The 24667-nt window shown below is 38.3% G+C and overlaps 1 protein-coding gene across 4 annotated transcripts in view; it reads left to right on the top strand.

Annotated features, from left to right (window-relative positions):
• LOC100353012 (phospholipid-transporting ATPase ABCA3) overlaps positions 1 to 24667 on the top strand; it is a 123510-nt gene that overhangs the window by 10533 nt on the left and 88310 nt on the right. For 2 of the 4 annotated variants that reach the window (XM_017342510.3, XM_051847877.2), the window contains exons 2-5: positions 11493 to 11578; positions 11857 to 12121; positions 17624 to 17751; positions 20429 to 20582. In XM_017342510.3, the coding sequence (XP_017197999.2) occupies positions 11519 to 11578; positions 11857 to 12121; positions 17624 to 17751; positions 20429 to 20582 (607 nt within the window). In that variant the 5' untranslated portion in view covers positions 11493 to 11518. The remainder of the gene's footprint in view (positions 1 to 11492; positions 11579 to 11856; positions 12122 to 17623; positions 17752 to 20428; positions 20583 to 24667) is intronic. The other 2 variants (XM_051847878.2, XM_070064640.1) reach the window with 2 other exon arrangements.

The following is a 24667-nucleotide window of genomic DNA, read 5'->3' as shown; positions in this document are numbered from 1 at the left end:
TTGATTCTTATTATTTTTAGTAAATGTATTATAGATTTTGTGCTTTGTGGTGACAATGAGACTTACAAAAACTTTTGTTTATCATAAGCTCATTTGAAATGGCAACAACAATGGAAAAGAGATAAACAAAAAGCACAAAGAGAAGAAATACTAATAAATAATTCTATACTTATCCATTTCTCCTCACATTTTGAAATTTTGATGTTCTATTTGACTTGTTTCTACATTGGCTATCTCTTCACATTATAATGTAGTAATTATGATTTTTCATTTTTGATAGTAAGGATATGAATGTTTATGTACTGTTTAAAGTATGAGAACATTCTTCATTAAAAAAATTTTATTTTATTCATTTGAAAGGCAGAGCTACAGAGAGAGAATCAGAGAGAGATCTTCCATCTGCTGGTTCACTCCCCATATGGCTGCAAGGGCCAGAGCTGGGCCAGCTGGAAGCCAGAAAATTCATCCTGGTTTCCCACATAAGTAGTAGGGGCCCAAACACTTGAGCCATCTCCTTCTGCTTTCCTGAGCACAACAGCTTTGACCTTCCTGTACCTGGATAGTTGTATCTTCTCTAGTTTGGGAAAGTTTTCTGTCATAATCTCTCTGAATATGCTTTCTGTAACTTTGGCATTCTCAAGTCCCTCTTGAATCCCTGTAATTCAGCTATTTGCTCTTTCCATGCTGTACCAAATTTATTTAAGCTTTCTTACTTCCTCACAATTCTTTGTTCTTCCCTAACCATGTATTTCAATCCCTATATTCAAGCTTATTAATTCTTTCTTCTGTTTGACATGTTCTGCTACTGATTCTTCCTGTTGTACTTTTTGAAATGATTTATTTTATTTATTTGAAAGATAGAGTTACAGAGAGAGGTAGAAACAGAGAGAGAGAGAGAGAGAGAGAGAGAGAGAGAGAGATCTTCCATTCACTGGTTCACTCCCCAAATGGCCAAAACTGCTAGAGCTGAGCTGATCTGAAGCCAGAAGCCAGGAGCTTCTTCTGGGTCTCTGCACGTGAGTGCAGGGGCCCAAGCACTTGAGCCATCCTCCACAACTTTCCTAGGCCATACACAGAGAGCTGATTAAAAGGGGAGCATCCGAGACTCAAACAGGTGCCATATGTGATGCCAGCAATTCAGGCAGTGGCTTTACCCACTATACCACAGCGCCAGCCCCTTTGTTGCATTTTTTACTTTTAGTTGGTGTACTTTTCTCTTGAAGGATTCCTGTTTAATTTTGTCTAGTTGCTTCTACCTCTTTATCAGTTCTATTAGAATGATAAATCATTTCTTTGTGTTCTCTTGAAGTTTGTTGAGTTTCTATAAAATAGATAATTGAAAGTTTCCATCTAAGTATTTGAAAATTTCAATTGCTAGATGGTTGGTTTTTGGCACCTTTTCTTGTTCTTTAGATGAGGTCATGTTTCCCCAGAAATTCCTGGTGATTTTTGGTGTTTGACATCATCAGCACATGAAGAATTAGTTACAGTAATCTGACTTTGTGGCTGTCCTAGAAATTGTAAGCCGGCATTTTCTCTCAGCCAGTGGATACTTCTGCTATTTGAACATTAGCTTTCACCAAAAGTCAAGGTTTTACCCAGGTCGGCTGTTGATATTTTTCTTCTGATTCATTCCTGTTATATTCCCCAAACTCAAATGTGTCCCAAATCTGCAATTGATGTGTTGTTTGTATTGAACTGGGGAAGTGCTTAAAAGGAGCAGTCCATTGCTACATTCCTGTTGTGAAGCCTGTGGCAGACTCAGACTTACCCTATGTCCACTAATGCCACAATGCTAGCTACATCACATCCAGAGCCCACAGCCCAACAAGTCCACTGCAGCCTGAGGGTGGTATATGATGGAACAAAGACATAAGCTCCAGCCATTCTCCCTCATTGGCCAAAAGAGGATAATACTGGAATTTATCCTTGCCCTTGAATCTCAGTTCTGTCTCACACCCTATTGTCTTTACACCCTACCCCCACATTCTTCCCCAGGATCAGAGGTCAGGTGGCTACAGGAAAGACCAGTTCTGAGGAATTCACCTCTGCCTAGTGCTCCCACCCCACCCCCACCCCTAGCCCTCCTAACATATAAAAAGGCTGCTCCCCTGGGTTTGGGGCCTCCTGCCACATGTTCCATCAATGTGCACACCAGCAGTTCCTCACCCACCTCTGCGGATTTATTTTCTCTGAGTAAATTTGGTCTTGCTGTAGATTTGTATTCTGCTTCCTCTCTGTTCTATGCCTCTTTTCCTAACATTTGGTGCCCCATGTGAGGAAGCACCAATCTGCAGTCTTAACATATCAAAGCCCCCCTTGTCAGCTGTTAAGGTGGACTTGAATGATGCAGTTCCTACCAGCCACAGCTCGTGATACTAAATGAGATATAGATTGATCAGCTGGAACCATAGAGGTCTACTTTCTCTAAAGCAAGTCCAGAGGCTCTATCTGAAGGAACTGACCTATGGACAGGGGCTGTTAAGATATGCTTAATGTTGGATTTTACCATCCTCTCAGAGTCCTCAAATAGTCCTGTGGTTCCTTGCTGTGTGGCTAAAGCTGTGGGAATGTAATGGCAGACCCTCAGTTATGCAGGCAGGTGCCAGGTGGGTCACAACTGAGTCTCACAGTCATTTGGCCCTGTGCAATCTTTAGGGTATACACTAAGCCCTTGTGACCCTCATAGTTATTCATGCCAAAACAAGTCTGTTATACCAGGGTACAGGTCTCTACCTAACACTGGGGAAAGTACAGAGATTCCATCCACAAACACTTGGCTAGTTTCCATAGCTCTTGTGAAAGTGATTTGGTGTATGAATTGCTGTTAAAATTGGTGTCTCTATTGAGAGGTGGTCACTGAAGCATCTTACTTGGCCACCATCTTGGTTTCTGTCTCCATGAACTCATTCCTTTCAATGAAGAGTCAGGATACACTCTTCCCCTGAATTGTAAAGTTGTACATATTCTCATGATGTTTCCACCCAAATAAGCCAGAGGCTCATACCTCAAATTGTTGTTAAGCATTTGAACACATAGGCACCCTTTGCTACCATATACCCAAATTCCAGACTCTCATAAAGAAACACATGTTTAGCATTTAAGAAAGGAAAAAACTTCCTTTTACCCTCTTAGATTCTGTGACTAGTCCAGAGAAGTAAACTGTTGTGAGACATTAACAGGAGCAAAGCGTACAAATTGTTTTTACTATTTTTATATGCATGTGAAAGTCATTATAAGGAAGACAAGAGATCTGAAGAAGTAGTTAGGAACAAGAACTTATATACTTATGTAACAAAAAATAATAAAGTTGTAGAAAAGTGACAATGCAAAGGGATTTTAGGTAGGGGTGGTGAGTAAGAAATGCATGGGGACAACTATTGGGTGAGAAAGGCTATCTTTGTAGATTTATTTATACAGAGCCATTTTGAGGCCAACTCCATCTCTCATGAGAAGGATTTCCTCCTGCTGGTACAAGGCAGGCACTTTTCTCAGGGCAGATTTTATTACCTTCCTTTAGGTAGAAAGGGATATTTGTACCATCTTACAGATCATGGATAATTAATGAGGCTTTTTGCTCAACTATTTAATATTGTCAATATTTTAACCGTTCTAGTATCTGTTGGAAGATATCTCATTTGGTTTTAACCAATAGGTTATGTTTTTCCTGTGCTTTTTAGCAGTATGTATGTATAACACACATCTTTCTAAATGAAATATATGGTCAGGTTTTGTAACCATTAAAAATAGTGGATTGTTCTTTTATTATTGGGTTGCAGCAGTGCAGGCAGTGCTTATAGGTCTTCTGTGAATAATTTCTCTCAGTCAGTGACTTTCCTACTTATTTTCCTTTTTAAAGATGTTTTGTTAATGATTGGATCCTTGTACCTCCTTTCTTCTATTCATACTTTAATATGACAGATTATTATGAACTGTAGTCACCCCACCATGCTGTGTAACATTGGGAACTTATTTCTTTGATTTAACTCTGATTTGGTACCCATTATCCAATTGTAAAGTAATATCAAAGAAAGAGAACTGTTGACTGCCCTAATTGGATCAGTATACATTGTTTATACAAATTGAAATGTTACATAATAGCCTATAAAATGTACAGTTATTAATTTTAGAATGTTTTTAACGTTAATAAAAATTTTAATGCACAAATAGAAGTTGTATGTAATTAACATATACCATATTGTTTTGAAATGTGTGTATATTGTATAATGACTATATTGAGCTTATTAACATACATATTACCTTCCATACTTATTTTTTATGGTATGAATGTTTAAATCTTAGCAGTTTTTAAGACTATAACATTGAATTATTAACTATAGTATCCAGATTGAACAGTAAATCTCTTGAAATTATTACTCCTATCTAAATGAAATTTTATATTCCTTGGCCAATACCAGCCCAACTGCTACCCCAACCTATCCCATCCAGCCCCTAGTTAACACTATTCTACTCTGTAATTCTATGAATTCAACTCTTTTAGATTCCATATGTAAGTGAAATCATGTAGTACTTGAATTTCTGAGTTGGGCTTATTTCACTTAACATTATATTCTCCAGGTTTATCCATGTTGTTACAATGGCAGAATTTCCTTCTTTTTTAAGCCTTCCTTTGCTTATATAAAGTTCTTTCAAAGGCTTCATGGAAAAATGGAATTAAAAGGTCAATTTATTTTGGTGTGCAAAAAAATTTTGAAATCCATGCAGTTTTTTAATAATGCACATTTTTATGAACTTTTAAAAGATTTATTTGTTTGAAAAGCAGAGTTATAGAGAGAGAGAGACAGCAACAGAGATTGAGAGAGATGTCTTCCATCTGCTCATTTACTCCTCAAACGGCTGTAACAGCCAGGCCTGGGCCAGACCCAACCCAGGAGCCTAGAGTTCCATCTGGGTTCCCCATAAGATGGAAGGGTCCCAAACACTTGAGCCATCTTCCACTACTTTCCCAGGCTCATAGCCAGGGAGCTGGATTGGAAGTGGAGCATCTGGGACTCAAACTAGCACTTACACAGGATGGCAGTATTTCTGGCAGTGGCATAACCTGTTGTGCCACAACACTGGTCCCTCTGTGAACTTTTTGAAGTACCCAATGTAGGTCACATTTTCCTTATTCATTTACCCATTGATGTATACTGAGGCCAATTCCATGTCTTGGCTGTTGTAACTGATGCTACAATGAATGGGGGAGTGCAGATATTTCTTCAACATACTGATTTCATTTCCTTTGGATGTATAACTAGGAGTGGGATTGCTAGGGTGATATGACAGCTTTAATTTTTTGAAAAAGCCTATTTTTTCATAATTGAAATTGTGTTAACTTTTCAGTAGCAAAATGAAAAACGTTTACCAACACAGACTACTTATGAATAAAAAGAGGTTTTTGTAACCCATAGTTTTGAAGCTGAAAGCCCAAACAGCAGAGTATAGACTCTGTGGTGAGGGCCCACCCATTTGCTGCATCACCTCATGGCCTGGATGACAATGGTAGAAGCACAGGCAGAAGCCAGGAAGTGGTTACATCTCTATCTGGGAAGTGGTTACATCTCTATCCACCCGCAGAGAGGCCTAGGTGGGATCAGAGTTGCTCGTTTATAACAACCCTCCCTAAGAACTCACAACAGTGTTGCACAGCCATTCTGAGAGGTTTGAGGTGATCATCTCATTGTGGATTTGATTTGCATTTCCCTGATGATAGCACTTCTTCATATCCTTCCTGCCATTTATATATCTCCTTTTGAGAAACATCTGTTCAGATCCTTTGTCCATTTTTTAATCTAGTTTTTTTCTTGCTGTTAGGTTCTTTATCTACTATGTATGATTTGCAAATATTCTGTTCTGTAGGTTTTCTTTTCACTGTTGATTGCTTCCTTTGCTGAGTAGAAACTTATTCCATGTAATACTATTTGTCTATTTTTATTTTTATTATTGTTGCCTATACGTTTGGGTTTATATATGGGTTTATATATATAACATGTTTACCAATGTCATGGAAATTTATCTTTCATGATGTTTCGTCGATCTTTTATTTTGTTTTTCTAGCCTCTATTTCATTTGTATGCTCTCATCTTTATCTCCCCTTCTTCTAACTTTGTGCTTACAAAGAGAAACAAAAGATCTTGTTTGCTGTAGGTGTTTATTGTTACAAATTTTCCTCTTATAATTACTTTTGCTATATCCTGTAGGTTTTAGTTTGTTGTGTTTCCAGTGTCATTTTTCTCAAAATATTTTTAATTTCCCTTTGAGGTCTTCATTGATCCATTAGTTATTCAGTAGCATGTTATTTAATTTCCATATGTTTGTGAATTTTCCAAAATATCTCCTGTTACTGAAGTCTGGCTTTTTTCTTTTAAAGATTTTATTTATTTATTTGACAGGCAGAGATACAGACAGTGAGAGAGAGAGAGAAACGGAAAGGTCTTTCTCCTGTTGGTTCACTCCCCAAGTGGCCACAATGGCTGGAGCTGCGCCGATCCAAAGGCAGGAGCCAGGTGTTTCCTCCTGGTCTCCGATGTGGTTACAGGGGCCCAAGCACTTGGGACATCTTCTACTGCTTTCCCAGATCATAGCAGAGAGCTGGACTGGAAGAGGGGCAGCTGGAACTAGAACCAGCAGAGGATTAACCTAGTGTGCCACGGCGCCAGTCCTAAAGTCTGTTTTTTTTTTTTTAACTTTTATTTAATGAATATAAATTTCCAAAGTACGGCTTATGGATTACAATGCCCCCCCATAACGTCCCTCCCACCCGCAACCCTCCCCTTTCCCACTCCCTCTCCCCTTCCATTCACATGAGGATTCATTTTCGATTCTCTTTATCTACAGAAGATCAGTTTAGCATACATTAAGTAAAGATTTCAACAGTTTGCTCCTACACAGAAACATAAAGTGAAAAATAATAGATGATTTTTTAAATGATGATGAAATCAGATCAGACCTATTGTCATGTTTAATCCCAGTGAGAGTCAAGTTGGGAATTGATAATTTCTTCTTCTTCTTTTTTTTTTTTTTTTTTACAGAAGATCAGTTTAGTATACATTAAGTAAAGATTTCAACAGTTTGCACCCCCATAGAAACACAAAGTGAAATATACTGTTTTTATAACATTGTGGGAGGAAAAGATTCTTGCTTGATATGATTTCAGTCTTCCTGAATTTTTAAAGACTCATTTTGTGGCCTAATGTGTCTTTGAAACTTAACAGTGTGTATTGGAGAAAAATGTGTATTCAGTATTAAGATGGATTGTTCTGTGTTAACCTTCATACTAAACACATACGTGATTTACATATCACCATTACAGTACTGGAATATTTTCAATTTGTGTACATTTACAAATGAGTTTTATTCTTTCTTGTATCTCTGTGTTACTACCTAGCACCTTTTCTTTCAGCTTGAGAATTTCCTCTTTCTTGTAGGCTCTTCTGGTGGCGATGAACTCAGGTAGCTTTTGTTTATGTGGGAAAGTGTTTATCTCCTTCATTTCTGCAGGACAGGCTTAGCAAGTACAGTGGTCTTTTTTACCCCCTTCATCACTTTGACTATATCATCACATTCCCTCTTGTTCTGTAAAGTTTCTCTTGAGAAATCTGCTGCCTCATTGGAACTCTGCTATATGCTATTTGAGAGACAGAACTCCCAGCCACTAGTTTTCACTCCAAATGCCTTTGACAGAGGTTGGCTGAGGCCAAAGAGGATCTGAGAACTAAATACAGGTCTTGCATGTGGGTATCAGAAACCTAATTACTTGAGCCATTACTATTGTCTTCTAGAGGCTGCATTAGCAGGGAACTACAACCAAGTTGGAAGCAGATATCAAACCCAGACACTCTCATATGGGTATCTCAACCAGCATCGTTTTTTTTTTTTTTTCTTAAGATTTATCTATTTGTGAGGTAAAGTTACAGACAGAGAGAAAGGTCTTCATCCACTGGTTCATTTACCAAATGGCTGCAATGGCTGGAACTGGGCCGATTCTAAGCCTGGAGCTTCTTCTGGGTCCCCAGCATGGGTGCACGGGCCCAAGCACTTGGGCCATCCTCTACTGCTTTCCCAGGCCATCGCAGAGAGCTAGATTGGAAAAGGAGCAGCTGGGACACAAGCTGGTACTTGTTTAGGATGCCAGCGCCACAGGTGGTGGTTTTACCTTACCCACTATTCCACAGTGCTGTCCCTTTAACCAGCATCTTAACTGCTAGGACAAATGGCTGCCCCTATGCTTGATTTTTGACAGTTTGATTGTAATATTTCTTGGTGAGTCTTGTTTCATCTGAGAATGATTAGAAATCTTTGGAATTCCTGTACCTGGTTGTTTATATTTTTCCCCAAAGCGTTCTATTCTTTTCTCTCTTAGACTTCATGAGCACTTATGACTCAAAAATTCACTCTTTTAATTCTGTCTCATAAGTCCCATAAGCTTTCATTATTCCTTTCCATCTTTTCTAATATTGGACTGTATATCATCAAACAACTTTTTTTAGAGTGCACCTATTATTTGCCCTGCTTGGTCATTTCTGTGTTGATGGTCTCTGTTGTATTTTTCAGCTCCAGAATTTGTTTATTTTTCAAAGTAATTTTAATCTTTCTGTTAAATTTTGCATTTCAGTCATTTTTGTCTTCTGTATTTCATTGATTTTTTTTTCTATATTTTCATGTACCTTGCTGAGCTTCCTTAAAATGATTATTTTGAATTCTTTGTCAGAAAGTTCATATACCTCCATTTCTTTCAGTTCAGCTAATGGGAGATTATTGTGTTAATGTGTCCATGGATTTTCATGTTCCTTATTGCCATGGATTTGAAGAAGCTATGGACTTATTCCAATCTTTGCAGACTGGCTTTGTGTTTAAGAGTCCTTCTCCAGTCAGCCCATCCAGTGACTCTGAGCAGGCCAACTGACATGATCCAAGAACAGGTTTGCTGCTGAAGTCCTTGGGTCAACAGGTGGGTGAATCTGATACTTGGATTGGCTGAGTATGACCCAAAGCCTGGATCCATAAGGTTGGGCTTCCAGGCTGTTTTCCTGGAGCCAAGACTGAAGCTTGTGTCCAGAGGAGCTAACCTGGTGGTAGAGTAGACCTTGAGATTGAGTCTGTAGGGGCTGGCCTGGAGTTGAGATGGTCCTGGAACCTGAGTCTTTAAGGGCACTTCTGTTCCTGATTCTGTAGTGGCTGGCCTGGGGCATGGATCTGCAGATGTCCTCGGACCTTAAGGCCCTGGGTCTAGTCAGGCATTGAGGTCTGCTGGCATGACACTGGCCCCTGTGTTCTGGAGCAGGCCTGGACCCTAAATCCTGTAGAGTCCAGGACCACATGGAACGGTCCAGAACTTGAGGCTGGCCTGGTGCTTGAGCTGGCGTGGATCTTGGTTCTTTGAAGACTAGTCCTAGCTTATGGTTTGGTTATTAACCTGGTGCCTAGAGCCACTGGGGCTTATTGAGCATCTGGGGCTTTGAGGACCAGCTAAGAGCCTATTTCTTCTTATGCTGGCCTGGAGGCTGAATTTGTACTTTCTGGCCTAGTTGTACAAGGGATGGCCTTGGATTTGAGACAGCCCAGGACCAGGGCACACAAAGCCAGCACTAGGGAGGCCTGGAGCCCATGTCTACAGGTGCCCACTTAGGATATAGTCCCCGGGTGTGCTAGTCTGGTGCTGGAGTAGGCCTGAAGCCCTTGGTTGTAGTGGCCAGCCCAGTGCTGAGAACCTGAAGCTCTTACTCAGGTGGCCAGTCCTTGAAGCCAAAGCCAAAGGCTATTGGGTCTGATTGGCCTATCTATGGGTCTGGAACCTGGTTCTGTGCAAGTTACTTTGATGCTGATTTGAGCCTAAAACCCAAGGACACTAGGGACTATCTAGTGCTTGGGCTGGTCTGGAGCCTGGGACCGTTGGAATTGGCTTTCCCTGGGGAAGGCCTGAAGAATTAGTTTCCTGGACTGCTCTGGAGGTTGGAGCTGTAGGAAGATTTTGCAGACCCAGTCTACCATGGTATCAGTCTGAGCCTGAGGTTGCAGAGGCTAGCCTGGCACTGGGCAGGTCTAGATCTTATATCTATCTGTAGGGGCCAAACCGGCAGCTGTGTGTGCTGTGCAGACCCAGAACCTGTGATTATGCAGGGTGGGCCTGGAGGCCCAGACTTCTACTAGTTTCTTGATGTTGGTTTCTGATAGACATATGTTAGGTTTTGCTAAAACCCATTTTTAATGGTTTATGTCCTTTATATACTCTTTAAGAAATCTGTGCCTATCCCAAGGTTGCAAGGATATTCATTACTAGTAATAGAGATTTTCTAATAGCTTTCATACTTATATTATGTTATATTCAGAGGGAAAATGCTCGTAGGAGTAGTTGACTCTGGAATTTTTATTTTTCTTCAGAAAAGATTTATTGTTTTTATGTCAGGTACCTGTGGGCACTTGAAGTCTTGGGTCACCTTTATCTGGTGTTAGGGATTGAGATTGTGTAAAGCTGTGCTAAATCCCCATGAAGGCCAGTCTCCTTCAGGTTCATCCTTTCTTGTAAGGGGAGATCCTAATCTAATATATCCCTATTCCCGATCCTGAATTCTAGCTCTTTTCCTCGTACCTCCAAGAATTTAAGTCCAGGGTTCAAAGTCACACTATTAGTGGTAGAGCTGGAATTTTGATCTAGCATCTAACTTCAGATCCTTGGTTATTAATAATTAATGTTATATTATTATAATTATTATTAATACATCATGAATGATTGGCTTTATTTCCCATAATTCTCCTATACCTGGTGTGGCACATGATAGGTGTTCAGCAAATGTTAAATATAAGAATGAATCCATTTGCTTTGGTATGCTATAACAAAATACCGTAGACTGCATGACTTACAATCAGAAGACATTTATTGTTCATAGTTCTGAATGCTGGGTACAAAGATATACAGTAGCTTCAGTGTCTGGCAAACGATCATTTTCCTGGCTCACAGATGGCTGTCACTTCTTTGTGTCCTGTCATAGTGAGAGGAATGACTCTGGGACTAAAGGGCACTAATCTCATTCTAATCACCTCCCAAAGTTCCTACTTCTAAATATCATTACCTCGGGCGTTAGGATTTAACATGAATTTTAGATGGATATAACATTCAATTAATTGCCAATCTGTTCCTCTCAACAATATTATTAGGGCAATAATACTCAAATCTGATAAATTTGCATGTCAAACTGGTATTATAGGCTTGGAGTTATGTAAGCATACATACTGTTTTGTTGGTAGCTTACATCAATAATTCCTTGATTTTTGTTTTGTTCTTTGACATTTTGTACATAAGAGGATATTAAATAAGTTAAAAATGCAGGGATAAACAACTTCTCAAATATTTTAAGTGCTTATTATTATTATTATTATCATTTTTAAGGCTTGATTAGCAAATTAACTTAAATTTAAGTAAGTATGTAAAATTTTCATATTGTCAGATATTCTTAAATATTTTTTCATTTAAATCTTTTCTCCCTCCATAGAGTTGAACTTCCATTCTTGTTGAAGAATGGCCTGGTTGGAGTTTAGAGCATTTAGGAGTCTTCTCTGGAAGAATTTTATTTTAAAGGTAAGTTGAACTATCCATAGTTTTGTTGCAATAGTTCATTGGCCACATGGGAAAATTATGAGAGCCTGATCACCATATTTCAATTTATTCTGTTTTCATTTTCCCAGTTCAGGGGCTATATGTGACAAATACAGAGTTCTGTAGTGAAGCTGTGCTTTTTGACAACTTATGTATTCTTTCATGAAGTATTTGTTTAACTTAATATAAAAGAATTAGCCATTTGCAAAATTAATGACCTCTGAGGTCAGTTAACATAATCTTATTTTTTCCTCCTATAGAAGCGGCGAATTATTAATTTACTTACAGAAATATTCTTAACGATTGTATTTGGTGTTGGAATTTTGTTAGCACGCAAATTTGTTGTTGTAAAGAAGAATGGACCTTTCAATTATAGTGCTCAGCAAGTTGACAATGTGCCTACATTCATCGGTGCTCCTGCTACTACTCCTTATCCTTGGGAATTGGCTTATGTACCTTCCAAAAGTACTGCAGTACAGAATATTGTTGAAAATGTGAAAGACAATTTAAACTCCAACATGAAAGGTTAGAAATTAAGATTTTCTGTAGAAATCATATTATTAAATTGTTTTAGCAAAGACATAACCTTTTTTAAAAAAATATTTATTTGTTTGAGAGGTAGAGATAGACAGTGAGAGGGAGAGACAGAGAGAAAGGTCTTCTGTCCGTGGGTTCACTCCTCAAATGGCCGCAATGGCGGAAGCTGTGCCAGTCCAAAGCCAGGAACAAGAAGCTTCTTCTGGGTCTCCCACATGGGTGCAGGGGCCCAAGCACTTGGGTCATCTTCTACTGCTTTCCCAGGCCACAGCAGAGAGCTATGGAAGAGGAGCAGCTGGGACTACAGCCAGCGCCCATATGGGATGCCAGTGCCACAGGTGGAGGATTAACCTAGTGTGCCATGGTGCCGGCCCCGCAGAAACATAAACTTTTTAGCTGGATCTTCACGAGTAAATGTCTCAAGTACAACTTTGTTAGCATATCATTATGACCAGGTATTAACCTCTTAAGTTTATTATGAACTTTTGTGGGGGCCAGTGCTGTGGTGCAACAGGTTAAGCCGCCATCTGTGGTGCTGGCATCCCATATGGGTGCCAGTTCAAGTCCAAGGTGCTCAGCTTCCAACCCAGCTCCCTCCTAATGTGCCTTCTGCCGTGTGAACATTGTGCTGCTTTGAAATCTTCTCTGCAAACAAGTCAGTCCACCATCATTAAGTTCAGCCTGCCGCAAACTCCCTAGACAGGGATACTGAACAGCCAAGTTCTTTGCCACATGTAACATCAGTGGTCTTTATTCCAGTTCCCAATAGGAATCTCATTTCTATCTGAAAACTCATCAGCCTGGCCTATACAGTTCACATTTCAACCAGCATTCTAGCCTCCTGAGACATCACCAGAATTTCTTGAAACACTCAGCTTACAGTATTCTAGGCTTTGTCCATCCTGCTTGTCCACTGTTGTATACTTTCCCAGCAGCCCAGTTCCAAAGGCTCCTCCATACCTTCAGGTATAGTTCATAGTAACAACCCCACTTCTTTTTACCAATTTTCTGTATTTTTCTACTTTTTGTTACTTTAGCTAAAATACCTGAGAGGAGTTTCTTTGGGAAATAAAAGCATTTACTTCATCTTACAGTTTGAGGTTACAGTATCAAGTGGATCCATAGTATGGTGTTTGATGGAAGTTGGTTACAGTGGGTGTGGCAGCAAGTGATTGCTTAGTGAGTCAGGAAACAGAGAATTAGGCCAAACTTGGATTGTGATATTTCAACATCTCACATGAACCACCCTCCAAGGGCGTGCCTCAAATGTTCTTCTACCAGCCCCACTTCTCAGACATCTTTAGATAGTAGAAAGTGAAAGAATCAGGCCTGAGGGAGAAGGGGAGGATTCAGTTCTCTCTAAGGTGTTTCCTTGCTGGGACAAGCTGTGCTCCAGCTAGTTAAGTCCTAGGTTGTTGAGAATTGCTGAACTGTCTTTTGGTTTCCTTGAATTCTGTCTCATGATGGCATGAGCATGACAAAACCTACAATTCCAATTGGGCTGAGGCAGGGAGGAGGGGGGGAAGTTTTGAGATAGTGTAAAACAAAATAATCTTGTTCATATTTGAAACATCTAGTCTAAGGATTTTAGACATGTGAAGAGATCTAGAATGATGAAATAAAGAAAATGAAACCTAACCAGGAGAAGCAGAACTAAAGTAACTGCAAGGAAGGTGGAGAGGAACTGCTCAGATGTGCACCTGTGCAACTTTACTGTTGTTGGCTCCTCATTCCAGCTGGGTTTCAGTTCTGACAAATGTTACTGCATCATTCCAGGATTTGTGTTTTTATGCATAAAAAAGTTTGAAAGAAAAACTAGGTATCCAGTCCAGGGTTCAAGGAAATAGTTGCATGTTGGGACTGGTATTGTGGTGCCACAGGTTAAGCCTGTGACACCAGCATCCCATATGATCACTTGTTCAAGTCCTGGCTGCTCCACTTCCAATCCAGCTTTCTGCTAATGTGCCTGGGAAAGCAGTGGAAGATGGCCCAAATGCTTGGGCCCCAGCCACCAATGTGAGAGACCTGGAAAGAGTCCCAGGCTCTTTGCTTTTGCCTGGTCCAGCCAAGGCTGTTGCAGCCATTTTGGGAGTGAACCAGTGGACAGAAGATCTGTGTATGTATGTATGTGTGCGTGTGTGTGTGTCTGTCTGTCTGTCTCCTTCCCTCCCTCTCTTTCTCTCTGTAACTGCCTTTCAAATATTATTAAAAATAATTTTATGTTCATGTATGTGTGCACATGTGTTTAGTGTTCCATCAGGGCAAACAAATTAGGCTAAGAAAATTACCATATGTTGTAAGTTATTTTGTTCTAATATTGGAGGATTTTTGGCCACGTTACTGGAATGGAAAATGAAAGAGATGAGTTGAAGAATTTGAATATTTGTTGGAGTGATAGAGTCAGGAATCTGAGATGGAAAGGAAATAAGGTTAAGAGAAATGACAACTGATTGAGATGTCAAGTGACTTGAGTGTAAAATGGCTCATAATTGAAGACCTCTGTGGTTTATATCACACAACCAGCATACCGCTATCTTCACACATTCATTTCTCTATATAGCTTTATTTCAATAAGAAACCAGAAAAAAAGAGCATACTTTATCACTTGTAAACAGAGGAAAAAAATGCCCAATTATAGGGTAGTTGGGAAGATCAAATGAATTAAAATGAATGTTGAGAGTAATGCTCAGCACATAGTGAGCACTCAGTAAATGCTAGCTTTTATTACCATGGTAACCACAGATTCCTGCTCTGCCACCTTCCCCCTCCTCTGTGGAGTACTGCCTGTAAGCCCAAACTCCCAGTGACTATTTGGAAACGCTGTCTCACCAAACACTTCAAACAGGAAACAAAAGAGAAACAGTAAAGGTTTTAAACAGTAGACCGTATCTATCTCATCTGTAAAACCTGCCTTTTTGAAATTTAGGTTATTGCTTCCTAAATTCATTCAAGGCAATGGAAGTAACCAAACTTAACCATATTTTGCCCTTGAGTACTTGGTCTAAGGAAATCAACCCTGTGTTCCACTCCTCTCTACCCCTTTGACCTGGATTTTATGTTTTAAACCAGCCTTACCTGTGCCTTAGTTTTCATAGTTTTGACCAATTGATTCCATAAGGCTCTTAGCTCATCACATCACAGTGAGAAATGTTGATTGGGAGTTCCTGGTACTGCTTGTATTTTGTATTTTAATTCCATATGCAGCTAGGCACATTGCTGCCAGAAAATAATTCAGAATTATCTTACTAGGTGTCCCTGGATCTGGCAAAATCAAGTATGCTTACTATTAATCCTTTTCTCACAATAATAAATCTGCAGTTTTATATCAAAGTTTCTCATTAGTGACAGTCCTTAAGAAAAATCACATTTCTCTAATACAGTATTTTGTACTTGATAGCATATTTGTATCACAAAATATCACAACTGTTAGTTTAGTATAATAGGCTAGAAAGACAGTAAATTTTTGGTTTTTCAAAATGGATTGGATCTTCCTTGATACCACCTGCAACCTACGTGAGCTGCATTAATGTGCTGAGATGCATGCTAAAATCTTGGACACCACTCCCACTCCTAACCATGTGTTGGAAGTATTAGCAAGAAGCCCCAAAAAATCCTTGCTCTGCTATGTGCCCTGGGTGTTTTTGAAGCTGATAAATGACTTAAAAGGTAAAAACATTGGCATCTGAGTATTAACTGGCCCTATGGAGTAACATATAAAGCTAGGATGTCTGATTCATCTAAGGGAGAAAGCTGTTTATAAATATTTTATCATTCTTGGGGAATTGTCATGTTGCTAACTAAAGGCTAGCATTGAAGTTTAGACAGAAAAGGTGGGAAGGCTGAGTCCGTTCTTTCAGTGGCTGCCTCAAGTACATGTCTAGGAGACAAATCATTGAGAACACAGTCACATCCCAAGCTGAGCATTGGCCTTCTAGCCCCACAATCAGGATTAGTTGCATAATCTGTGACTTCATCATTCTTGTCTTCCCCTGTTTTTTTATTTTAATTTGAGAATCAGAGACAGAGAAAAACAGACAGATAGAGGTCCTCTATACACTATTTTACCCCCTAAGTGCCCATGATAGCTTGGACTGGGCTGGGCCAAAGGTGTCATGAACTCAACCTGGTCCTCCCACATGGGAAACTAGCCTCTCAGGGTACACATCAGCAGAAAGCTGGACTTAGGGCTGGACCTAGGTACTCCACTGAAGGAGGTGGATGTCTATCTTAATCACTGCACTGATCACCTGCCCTCTTTTCTTCCTCTGGGCCGGGCTGTTCCTTTGTTTCATGACAACTATAGTAATGATTTATTTTTTGTGCAGATGTCAAGTAAGTGCCATGTTAGAGTAGAAGAACTAGAAGAACAAGACAAAGAGGAGACAAACCACGAACTCAATAGCCAGTACGGGTTTATTCAGGGATAAACCCACTACTGGCAAGGGTAGAGAGCACCATTCTCGTACAGACTAGAGCTTTATGTAATCAGGGCTGCTTTTGGTTCTGGGTGGGCAGGCATTAGGCAGAGCTGAGCTGGTTTGCACGGGCTTTTTCAAACTCAGTGGGCACAAGCAAGGTGGCTTGGGGAAATGACTGTGAGATTCAGAAACAGTCATACCTTGGAACCCAGGTACGTACCAAGTGTGACTAAGAGTAGAGGAGTGTACCTTGGGAATGGGGACTTTGGAAGCATGAGATAGTACCTTGGTGAGGATATGGATGTTCTCACAAGCTAGTATCACCAACAATTGCAATAATAATGCTTCTTATGGAAGCTTTTAAGAATCATATTACTGCAGATTTGCTGGAGGAAAAGCTGTACCAGTCAAGCTATCTAAATCTTAAATAGAACTTCATTTCCCTCCATGGGCTGTTGAAGTCCCTGGTATCCTACTTACATCAAACTTATGTTTACTCCTAAGAAAATCTTTAACATGTACTAATGCATATATAGATATTTAAAATGACTAAATATTTTGACTTGATTTGGGAGAGTACAGTGATACTACAATCACTGTTAAATTCAGTTAGGTTTAATTTATTTTAGCCCAAATCATTCATCAGTCATTTCATATATTGAAGTATAACTGCTACATATGTTTAAACTATAAAATTATTCGAATCCCAAACTTATAAGTATTTTTATTTAGGTATTATAAATTCTTATGATAAAACTTTGAATAGATTAGGTGAACTTTTTTTTTCTAATTTTCCTTCAAGGTGGAAATTTCAAAACACTGGAGCATCTGCTTCAATATATATTATAATAATTATTATTTTAAACTTGTGATTAAAATTTTAAAAACTCCTAAGAGTTGTCCACTCCAAATATCAATTTGTTATGCCAGTGTTTGAGCAACAGCGTTTTGAAATTTTTACTACTATAACTCTTCATCCATGTGAAGTAGTTTCCCATCTAACAGATGGGAAGGGCTGTCATACATTTCACCATTATGTGGACAACTCATACAGATTTCTCTGTCTCCACAGTTTTGGGATTTTCTTCGGAAAGAGAATTTGAAGATTATGTTAAACAAAATAATAAAACTAAAAACGTTTTGGCTGCTATTGTTTTTGACCATGACTTCCAGAATAGCAATGATCCCCTGCCACTTAAGGTGAGAAAACTTCATATAGAAGCATCATAATTCTACTTTCAGTTTCCAGAGATTTAATGAAGTAGAAGCGACATTTCATAAGTGGGGAGACTGTAACTTTCCAAAGATTGTACTGCTTATACATATAGTAGAGTGAAGGCTTGTTTCCAAATCTTAACTTCTTCATCAGTGTGTTTATTTACACAGTGGTTTATTCTGATGAGAAAAATATTATGTGTATGACCCACAAGGCCTTATTTCTACATTAGAACCATCAGAAAAATTGATAAGGATATTACTTTCACCTGTGTCAGTTGTCTGCAGCCCTGGCAAAGTGAAGCCAATACACCTTCACTAGCAGGGAACAAATTATGAAAAATTCTTCCCTCTTTTGAAGCAGTCTCATTCGTCTCTTCTAGTTCTGAATCTAGAAAATAACTGAGGCTTAGCCAGGCTGAATTAGAATTAGGACATCTGCAGACACTGAGGAAGATGCTAATAATATCCAGCAAGAAGTAGAGATGAGGCCAATAGTTTGAACCTGATGTCTCTGCTGTTGTATGCATGGAACCACAAGTCTGCATTGAGGGCACATTTGGTTGTCAATGTAACTGAAAGTAAGGATGGTCACCACATTGTAAGTTAAAGGGATTTCTTCATTTTGTTATCACTCCCTCACTACTTCTATCTGTGTCAGCTTCCCTCATTACTGACTCAGTGTTGGCTGATGATGGTGGCTCAACAGAATATATTATATATAGAGTCTGGGCAAAATGTCTTTGGTTATATTTCAAACTCCACCCCTCTGCTTTTGTAAAGTCTTGCTCTCCCTCTCACTTGGCTTGCTGTTGGTTTCTAAGATTGTTGCTGTGACTCTACATTGTCTTTCCTACCCATGCCTACTTGTTTCTTCCTTCATCTTCCCATAAATGCTCTAAATATATCTCTGCAATTGACTTTATGCCACAAGCTAATCAGTGTTTCCTCAAGTAGAATTTGAGCTCCTTGAGGAAGAAGGACTTTGAGCATAAAATGATTTCCTGAAACTTTTGTCTTTATTTAGTTGGTGATTTGTGAATATGTAAATAATCACTTGGATGTACAACATCCTTTCTGATCTGATTTCTCTCATCTGACCCTTCTGATTTTTGAAACTCTTGATCCACTTGCTGTCTTGTAAAGCTGCTCAGGCCCAGCATGATGTACTTTGTATTATCTTTTCATTAAACAATTAAAATTATGTAGCACTCCACGGTTACCTCTTAATCATGTTCCTCCTATGTATAAGATTCTTACAATCACTTTTAGGAGAGGAAGAGACTTTCTTCTTAGAACCCTTGGCTGACGATGGGAAGATAAATTAATACTTTTTTTTTCTTCTATTTGATTTCTGTATGCATGCCAGCTGTCTGTTTAGGAATGAATGCATTCACATTAATATACAAGTTGCCACTGTGTTTGCTTACTGCAAATGCACAGTATACATCCAAGTGTTACTGATACTTTAGTTTTTTAATAATTATTATAATTTATTGAGGTAAATTGCTACTAAAAGTCCATTAATGCATGGTGATTTTTTTATTTAGTAAATATAAATTTTCAAAGTACAGTTAATGGATTACAATGGCTCCCCCCCCCATAATTTCCCTCCTACTCACACCCCTCCCCTCTCCCGCTCCCTCTCCCATTCCATTCACATCAAGATTCATTTTCAATTCTCTTTATATACAGAAGATCAATTCAGTATATATTATGTAAAGATTTCATCAGTTTGCACCCACACAGAAACACAAAGTGTAAAATACTGTTTCAGTACTAGTTATAGCATTACTTCACATTGGACAACACATTAAGGACAGATCCCACATGAGAAGTAAGTACACAGTGACTCCTACTCCTGTTGTTGACTTAACAATTTGACACTCTTGTTTTTGGTGTCAGTAATCTCCCTAGGCTCTAGTCATGAGTTGCCAAGGCTATGGAAGCCTTTTGAGTTCACCAACTTCGATCTTATTCCGACAGGGTCACAGTCAAAGTGGAAGTTCTCTCCTCCCTTCAGAGAAAGGTACCTCCTTCTTTGATGGCCCCATTCTTTCCACTGGGATCTCACTTGAAGAGATCTTCCATTTAGGTCTTCTTTTTTTTTTTTTTCCCAGGGTGTCTTGGCTTTCCATGCCTAAAATACTCTCATGGGCTCTTCAGCCATATCCGAATGCCTTAAGGGCTGATTCTGAGGCCAGAGTGCTGTTTAGGACATCTGCCATTCTATGAGTTTACTGTGTATCCTGCTTCCCATGATGGATTGTTCTCTCCCTTTTTGATTCTATCAGCTAGTATTAGCAGACACTAGACTTGTTTGTGTGATCCCTTTGACTCTTAGACCTATCAGTGTGATCAATTGTGAACTGGAATTGATCACTTGGACTAGTGATACTTTAGTTTTAAAAATTTCACACAGTTATTAGAGGAAAGATTTAAGGGAAGTAAACTTCTGAGCCTTATGTGATGTGCCTTACGATGAGTTTGCTGTCACTTTCTGTTGTTCAGAAGCTATTTTGGTGCTCATCAATCTGCTCAAAACCACACATTCCTGATTTCCTTCCTTTTGTTTCTGAGTCTTGCTTTTTCTTTCTTTCTCTCTTTACTTATTGATATTATTTGTTTTTTATTATTGTTTGTTTCTTATTTTTCTTTCTAGGTGAAATACCACCTGCGTTTTAGTAGTTTTAAGAAGAACAGCAGAAAGTTTGCGACTCAGTTGGAAGAGGAATCCTGGTTAACAAATTCTCTCTTTCCGTCCATGCCTTCTATGGGACCCAGAAACCAACATGATGCACTTGGGGGGAATCCAGGTGAGAAGATATTGTATTTCTCCTAATATCCCAGTACTATAGTAAGGGTTATTATAAATTCATACTAAATAACTTCAACTTTGTGGTGAAAACTATTTGTTTTTAACCTACTGTATTGATTTTTTTTTCATTTAAACTTTCATCATCATCTCTGTACATTTGAACAGTCCACTTTTATCCTTTCCAGGATAAAAGGAATTGCATGTCTTTATATTTTGATATAGACTTATTTGTGAAATTTTGACTTTATTGACTTGAGTTGTATATTTTCATGTACTGACACAGATAACTATAGTTTTATGATACTCTACTAGATTGGTAAGTAGCTTTTAATTTAACTATAATGTTAAAGTTAATTATACAAACTACCATTAAGATGTCTTTAATATGGAACTTAACTTTTACCAATAATTTTGCAAGTGCATCTTGAAGAAATTATTCAACAAAGGAAACAAGCATCATGACCAATATACCTTAATTCTTAAAAATTTGAGATAAAAGTTAAAATATAATTTGACAGAGCATTGCAGCCATCAAAACTAATCATCTTGAATGTTCTGAAAAAATCAAAGTTCAGAAATGTGTTATAAACCTACAGCTTTGTAAACTACATATTCATTAGCACTAAACTGGGGTAAATTTTCAAAAAGAAAATAGTTGCTAAGTTAGGGTGATGGAATTGTGTGGTGTGTTATTGCTATTTTCTTGGAAAACATATTTTGAATGTTTTTCTAGTCATAAAATTTAAAATGGAATTTTTGCTTTTTCCAATTGATGTTGCTGCATTATGGACCCAGTCTCAGACCTTACCTTAAAGCCCTTTTCTCTTCTGTTGAGGAACAATGTTTTTTGTTTTTCGTTTTTCCCTTTATACTATTTGTTGAACTCTTTTACTTAGTGTAGGGTTAGATTTATGATTATTAAGTAAACTGAAGGTAGATCTTTGTAAAAATTAAGAGTGGGGATGGGAGAGGGAGGAGGAAGAAGGGTTGGAGCATGGGCTGGAGGGAGGGTAACGTGGGAACTATCACTATGTTCCTAAGCTGTATTTGTGAAATACATGAAATTTGTATAACTTGAATAAAATTTTTAAAAAAGAAAAAAGTATCAGTCTGGTGAAAATTGTAGAAAGCTGGCAGAATTAACATTTTCCAGGAATGTATGTGGAAACCTAAAGGAACTGCTAGAAGAAGGGTGCCTAAGCTCATACTGCCATTCTGTAGAGCAGTCTGGCAGTGGAAGCTAAATTAAGAATATGCTCCTGAGTAGAAAACCCAACAACACATTTGTGGATCCATAGGAATGTAAATGGCAGAGTCTTTTGTGTTGGAGTCAGTCCACCTCCTATGTTAGGGCAACTAGTATGGAAGACTGGATTAACTATACATGTAACAGCATCTTAAAAACAGAACTGAGTAAACTTTAACACAGTTTGGTTTGCTTGCATTAATGTATGTGCCAACAAATCCCTGTTTTAGAAGAAAACACAGAAGCCTAAAGACACTTGTCAAACAGATGAGAGTTGTTGTTAATGAAAAGGAGAAGAAGGAAAGGCATATAAGGGAATAAAGAAAATGGATTAAGTGACATTAACCAGTGAATCATGGATTGAATATAATTAACTCAACTCTCTACACTTGAAGCTAACAAAGTGTGTGTATGTGTATACCAATACACTAAAATATGTACTGGATATAAAAACAAAATATGTTAATAAACTGAAGCACCTAAAAACCCTATTCTTATTGTTGAATTACCTACTTGTCTCCATAAACTGTCCTAGAGAGATAGTTATTATATAAATTCCTGTTTTATTCTTCTCCAATAATAAGAGCTAAAATTTTTGAGTGCTTACCCTGACTCCAAACTACTATGAGATAGGTTTTGGTATATCAATTTTTCAGGTAAAGTATCTGAGGCTCAGAGAGATTATATGATCTGTGCTGTTAAGTGACTCTTCAGCACTGTAGCTGAATCTTCAATGCAGTCTATGTCCAGAGTCTGTGCACTGAATGTCCCCCGGTATATTACAGAAACAATATAAAATGTATTTAATTTATCATACAATTCTCCCTGCCATACTGAAAATATTCATATTATTCTCTAGTCAAAAAGACGTTTTAGAGACAGTTTGTGGAAATAAAGATAATGTGGCTGTGTGTTTTAACAATAGAGCGGATTGGTAAAATGGATTATTATCTGAAGAGCCCACAATCAAAAATGAGTATTTCAGTTTGATAGTTTTCTCTTCCCTAAAACACAGGGGTATTGCTGAATAACCAGCAGAGGAAGTGGGCTAGCAAGCAGAGTTTATGAAGTCTCATAGTGATGGTACTGTGAGAATCTGATGGAATTGGATCCCAAGGTAACCACAGCCCAGCCTTGTCCCACTTCAGAACTTGACAAAATTTAACCTGTCCATTGACAATGGCACAGTAATTGAGGAATTGTGCAGAGGAATAAGTTGAGATACCCTTGTACTACTTAAGAGCAAAAGTGAGCTCAGTTTAATCAAAACTCAACTCTTAAGGAATCTGAATCATTACTTTCCCACTGTAGCTGCATAATAAAGAGAGAACTAGCATCTTTAAGAAAACAGAACAAAAATTATCCTTTAGTGTCTACTGTCATTTAAAAACCAGAATTATATGATCTGTAATTAATCAGGAAAAGTTACCTAAAATCAAAAGAAAGAAGAGTTAATATAAATAGGTGGATAAGGATGAGCATTTAGAATTGCAATTAAGACACCATTTGGGATCCCCACATCTAATATCAGTCAGAGTACCAACTTTCAAGTCCCAGCTCCATCCTCTGTTCCTGCTTCCTGCTAATGTGCACTCTAAGAGGATGCAGATATTGGCACAGGAAATTGGTTTCTGCCATCCACGTGGAAGATGTGGAAGTTTCTGGCTCCTTGCTTCAACCTAGCCCAGTCCTGGCTATTGTGGGTATTTACTAAGTAAACTAGTGGATGGAAGTTAATCAATCAATCAATCAATCTCAATCTCTCTCTCTTCTCTATCTCTCTATCTGCCTTTCAAGTAGATAAAAATAAATAAATAAGCAAACATTTAAAAATGGAATTAAAAGATAAATTTAAGAGAGGGTATTTGGCCTAGAGGTTAAAATGCCTACATCCCATATTAGAGTGCCTAGGTTTGAGCTCCTAATTCCAGCTTCCCCAACTAAAGTTGTTGGATCCCTGCTAGTCATGTAGAAGACCTGATTTGAGTTCCCGGCTCCCATCTTCAGCCTAGCACAGCCCCAGCCATTGTGAGAATTTGGGGGAGTAAACCAGCAGATAGGAAATCTCTGTCTCTCTTGCCTCATAATTAAAAAACTAAATTAAAAAATTTTTAAAGTTGATTGGGTCCACAAATTTTTGAAATCCATGGATAGTTTTTCCATAATAAGCATTTTCCATAAAGTTTTGAAGATCACATTTATATGAGTTAAATATATTTTAAAATATAAAATGTATTTTCTAAGGCTGTCCATCAGGAATGCCAATAAGTAGCAACCCAGTACCCAGATTGTAGTTTTTCAAAAAAACAAAAAAGCAACTAGGGATTTTTAGAGACATGACTGAATTTAGGATTTGGGTAGGGAAAATGCCAGATGATTCTTAAACATCTTACAGTGCCAGAAAGTAAGGAAGTACTTCAAAAAAATAGTAGGGAGGTTGAAAGGATTTGGCCTAGCCAAACTGATGCTGGAGCCAATCTGAAAGGGCTCCCAATGGCCAAGCCTAGAAGAAATTGAGCCTGAAAATAACAAGAATAGTAATTTGTTTTAGTCCACATTATAAAATAAATGTCAATGATTCTGTCTTTATAATAAAGACAAGAGAGAATACATGTGTGTAAATGTACAAAAATATTCCTTATGGAATATTTTAAGATAACATAAACATTCCACTCCTGTAAAGTATAGGCTGCATTTAATGATTGGTTTCCAAAGAGTAGATATGTAAAGAAGTAAACAGCAACTTAACAATGGAGGAATCTGGCAGACACTATGTTAACCATAGTTATGAAGGTTAACATCACCAGTGAAGTAATGTTGCTATCAGATATCCCCTT

This window comes from Oryctolagus cuniculus, chromosome 19, assembly GCF_964237555.1.
Source record: "Oryctolagus cuniculus chromosome 19, mOryCun1.1, whole genome shotgun sequence".
Lineage (NCBI taxonomy): Eukaryota > Metazoa > Chordata > Mammalia > Lagomorpha > Leporidae > Oryctolagus > Oryctolagus cuniculus.
This window is presented reverse-complemented; position numbering and strand designations above follow the sequence as displayed.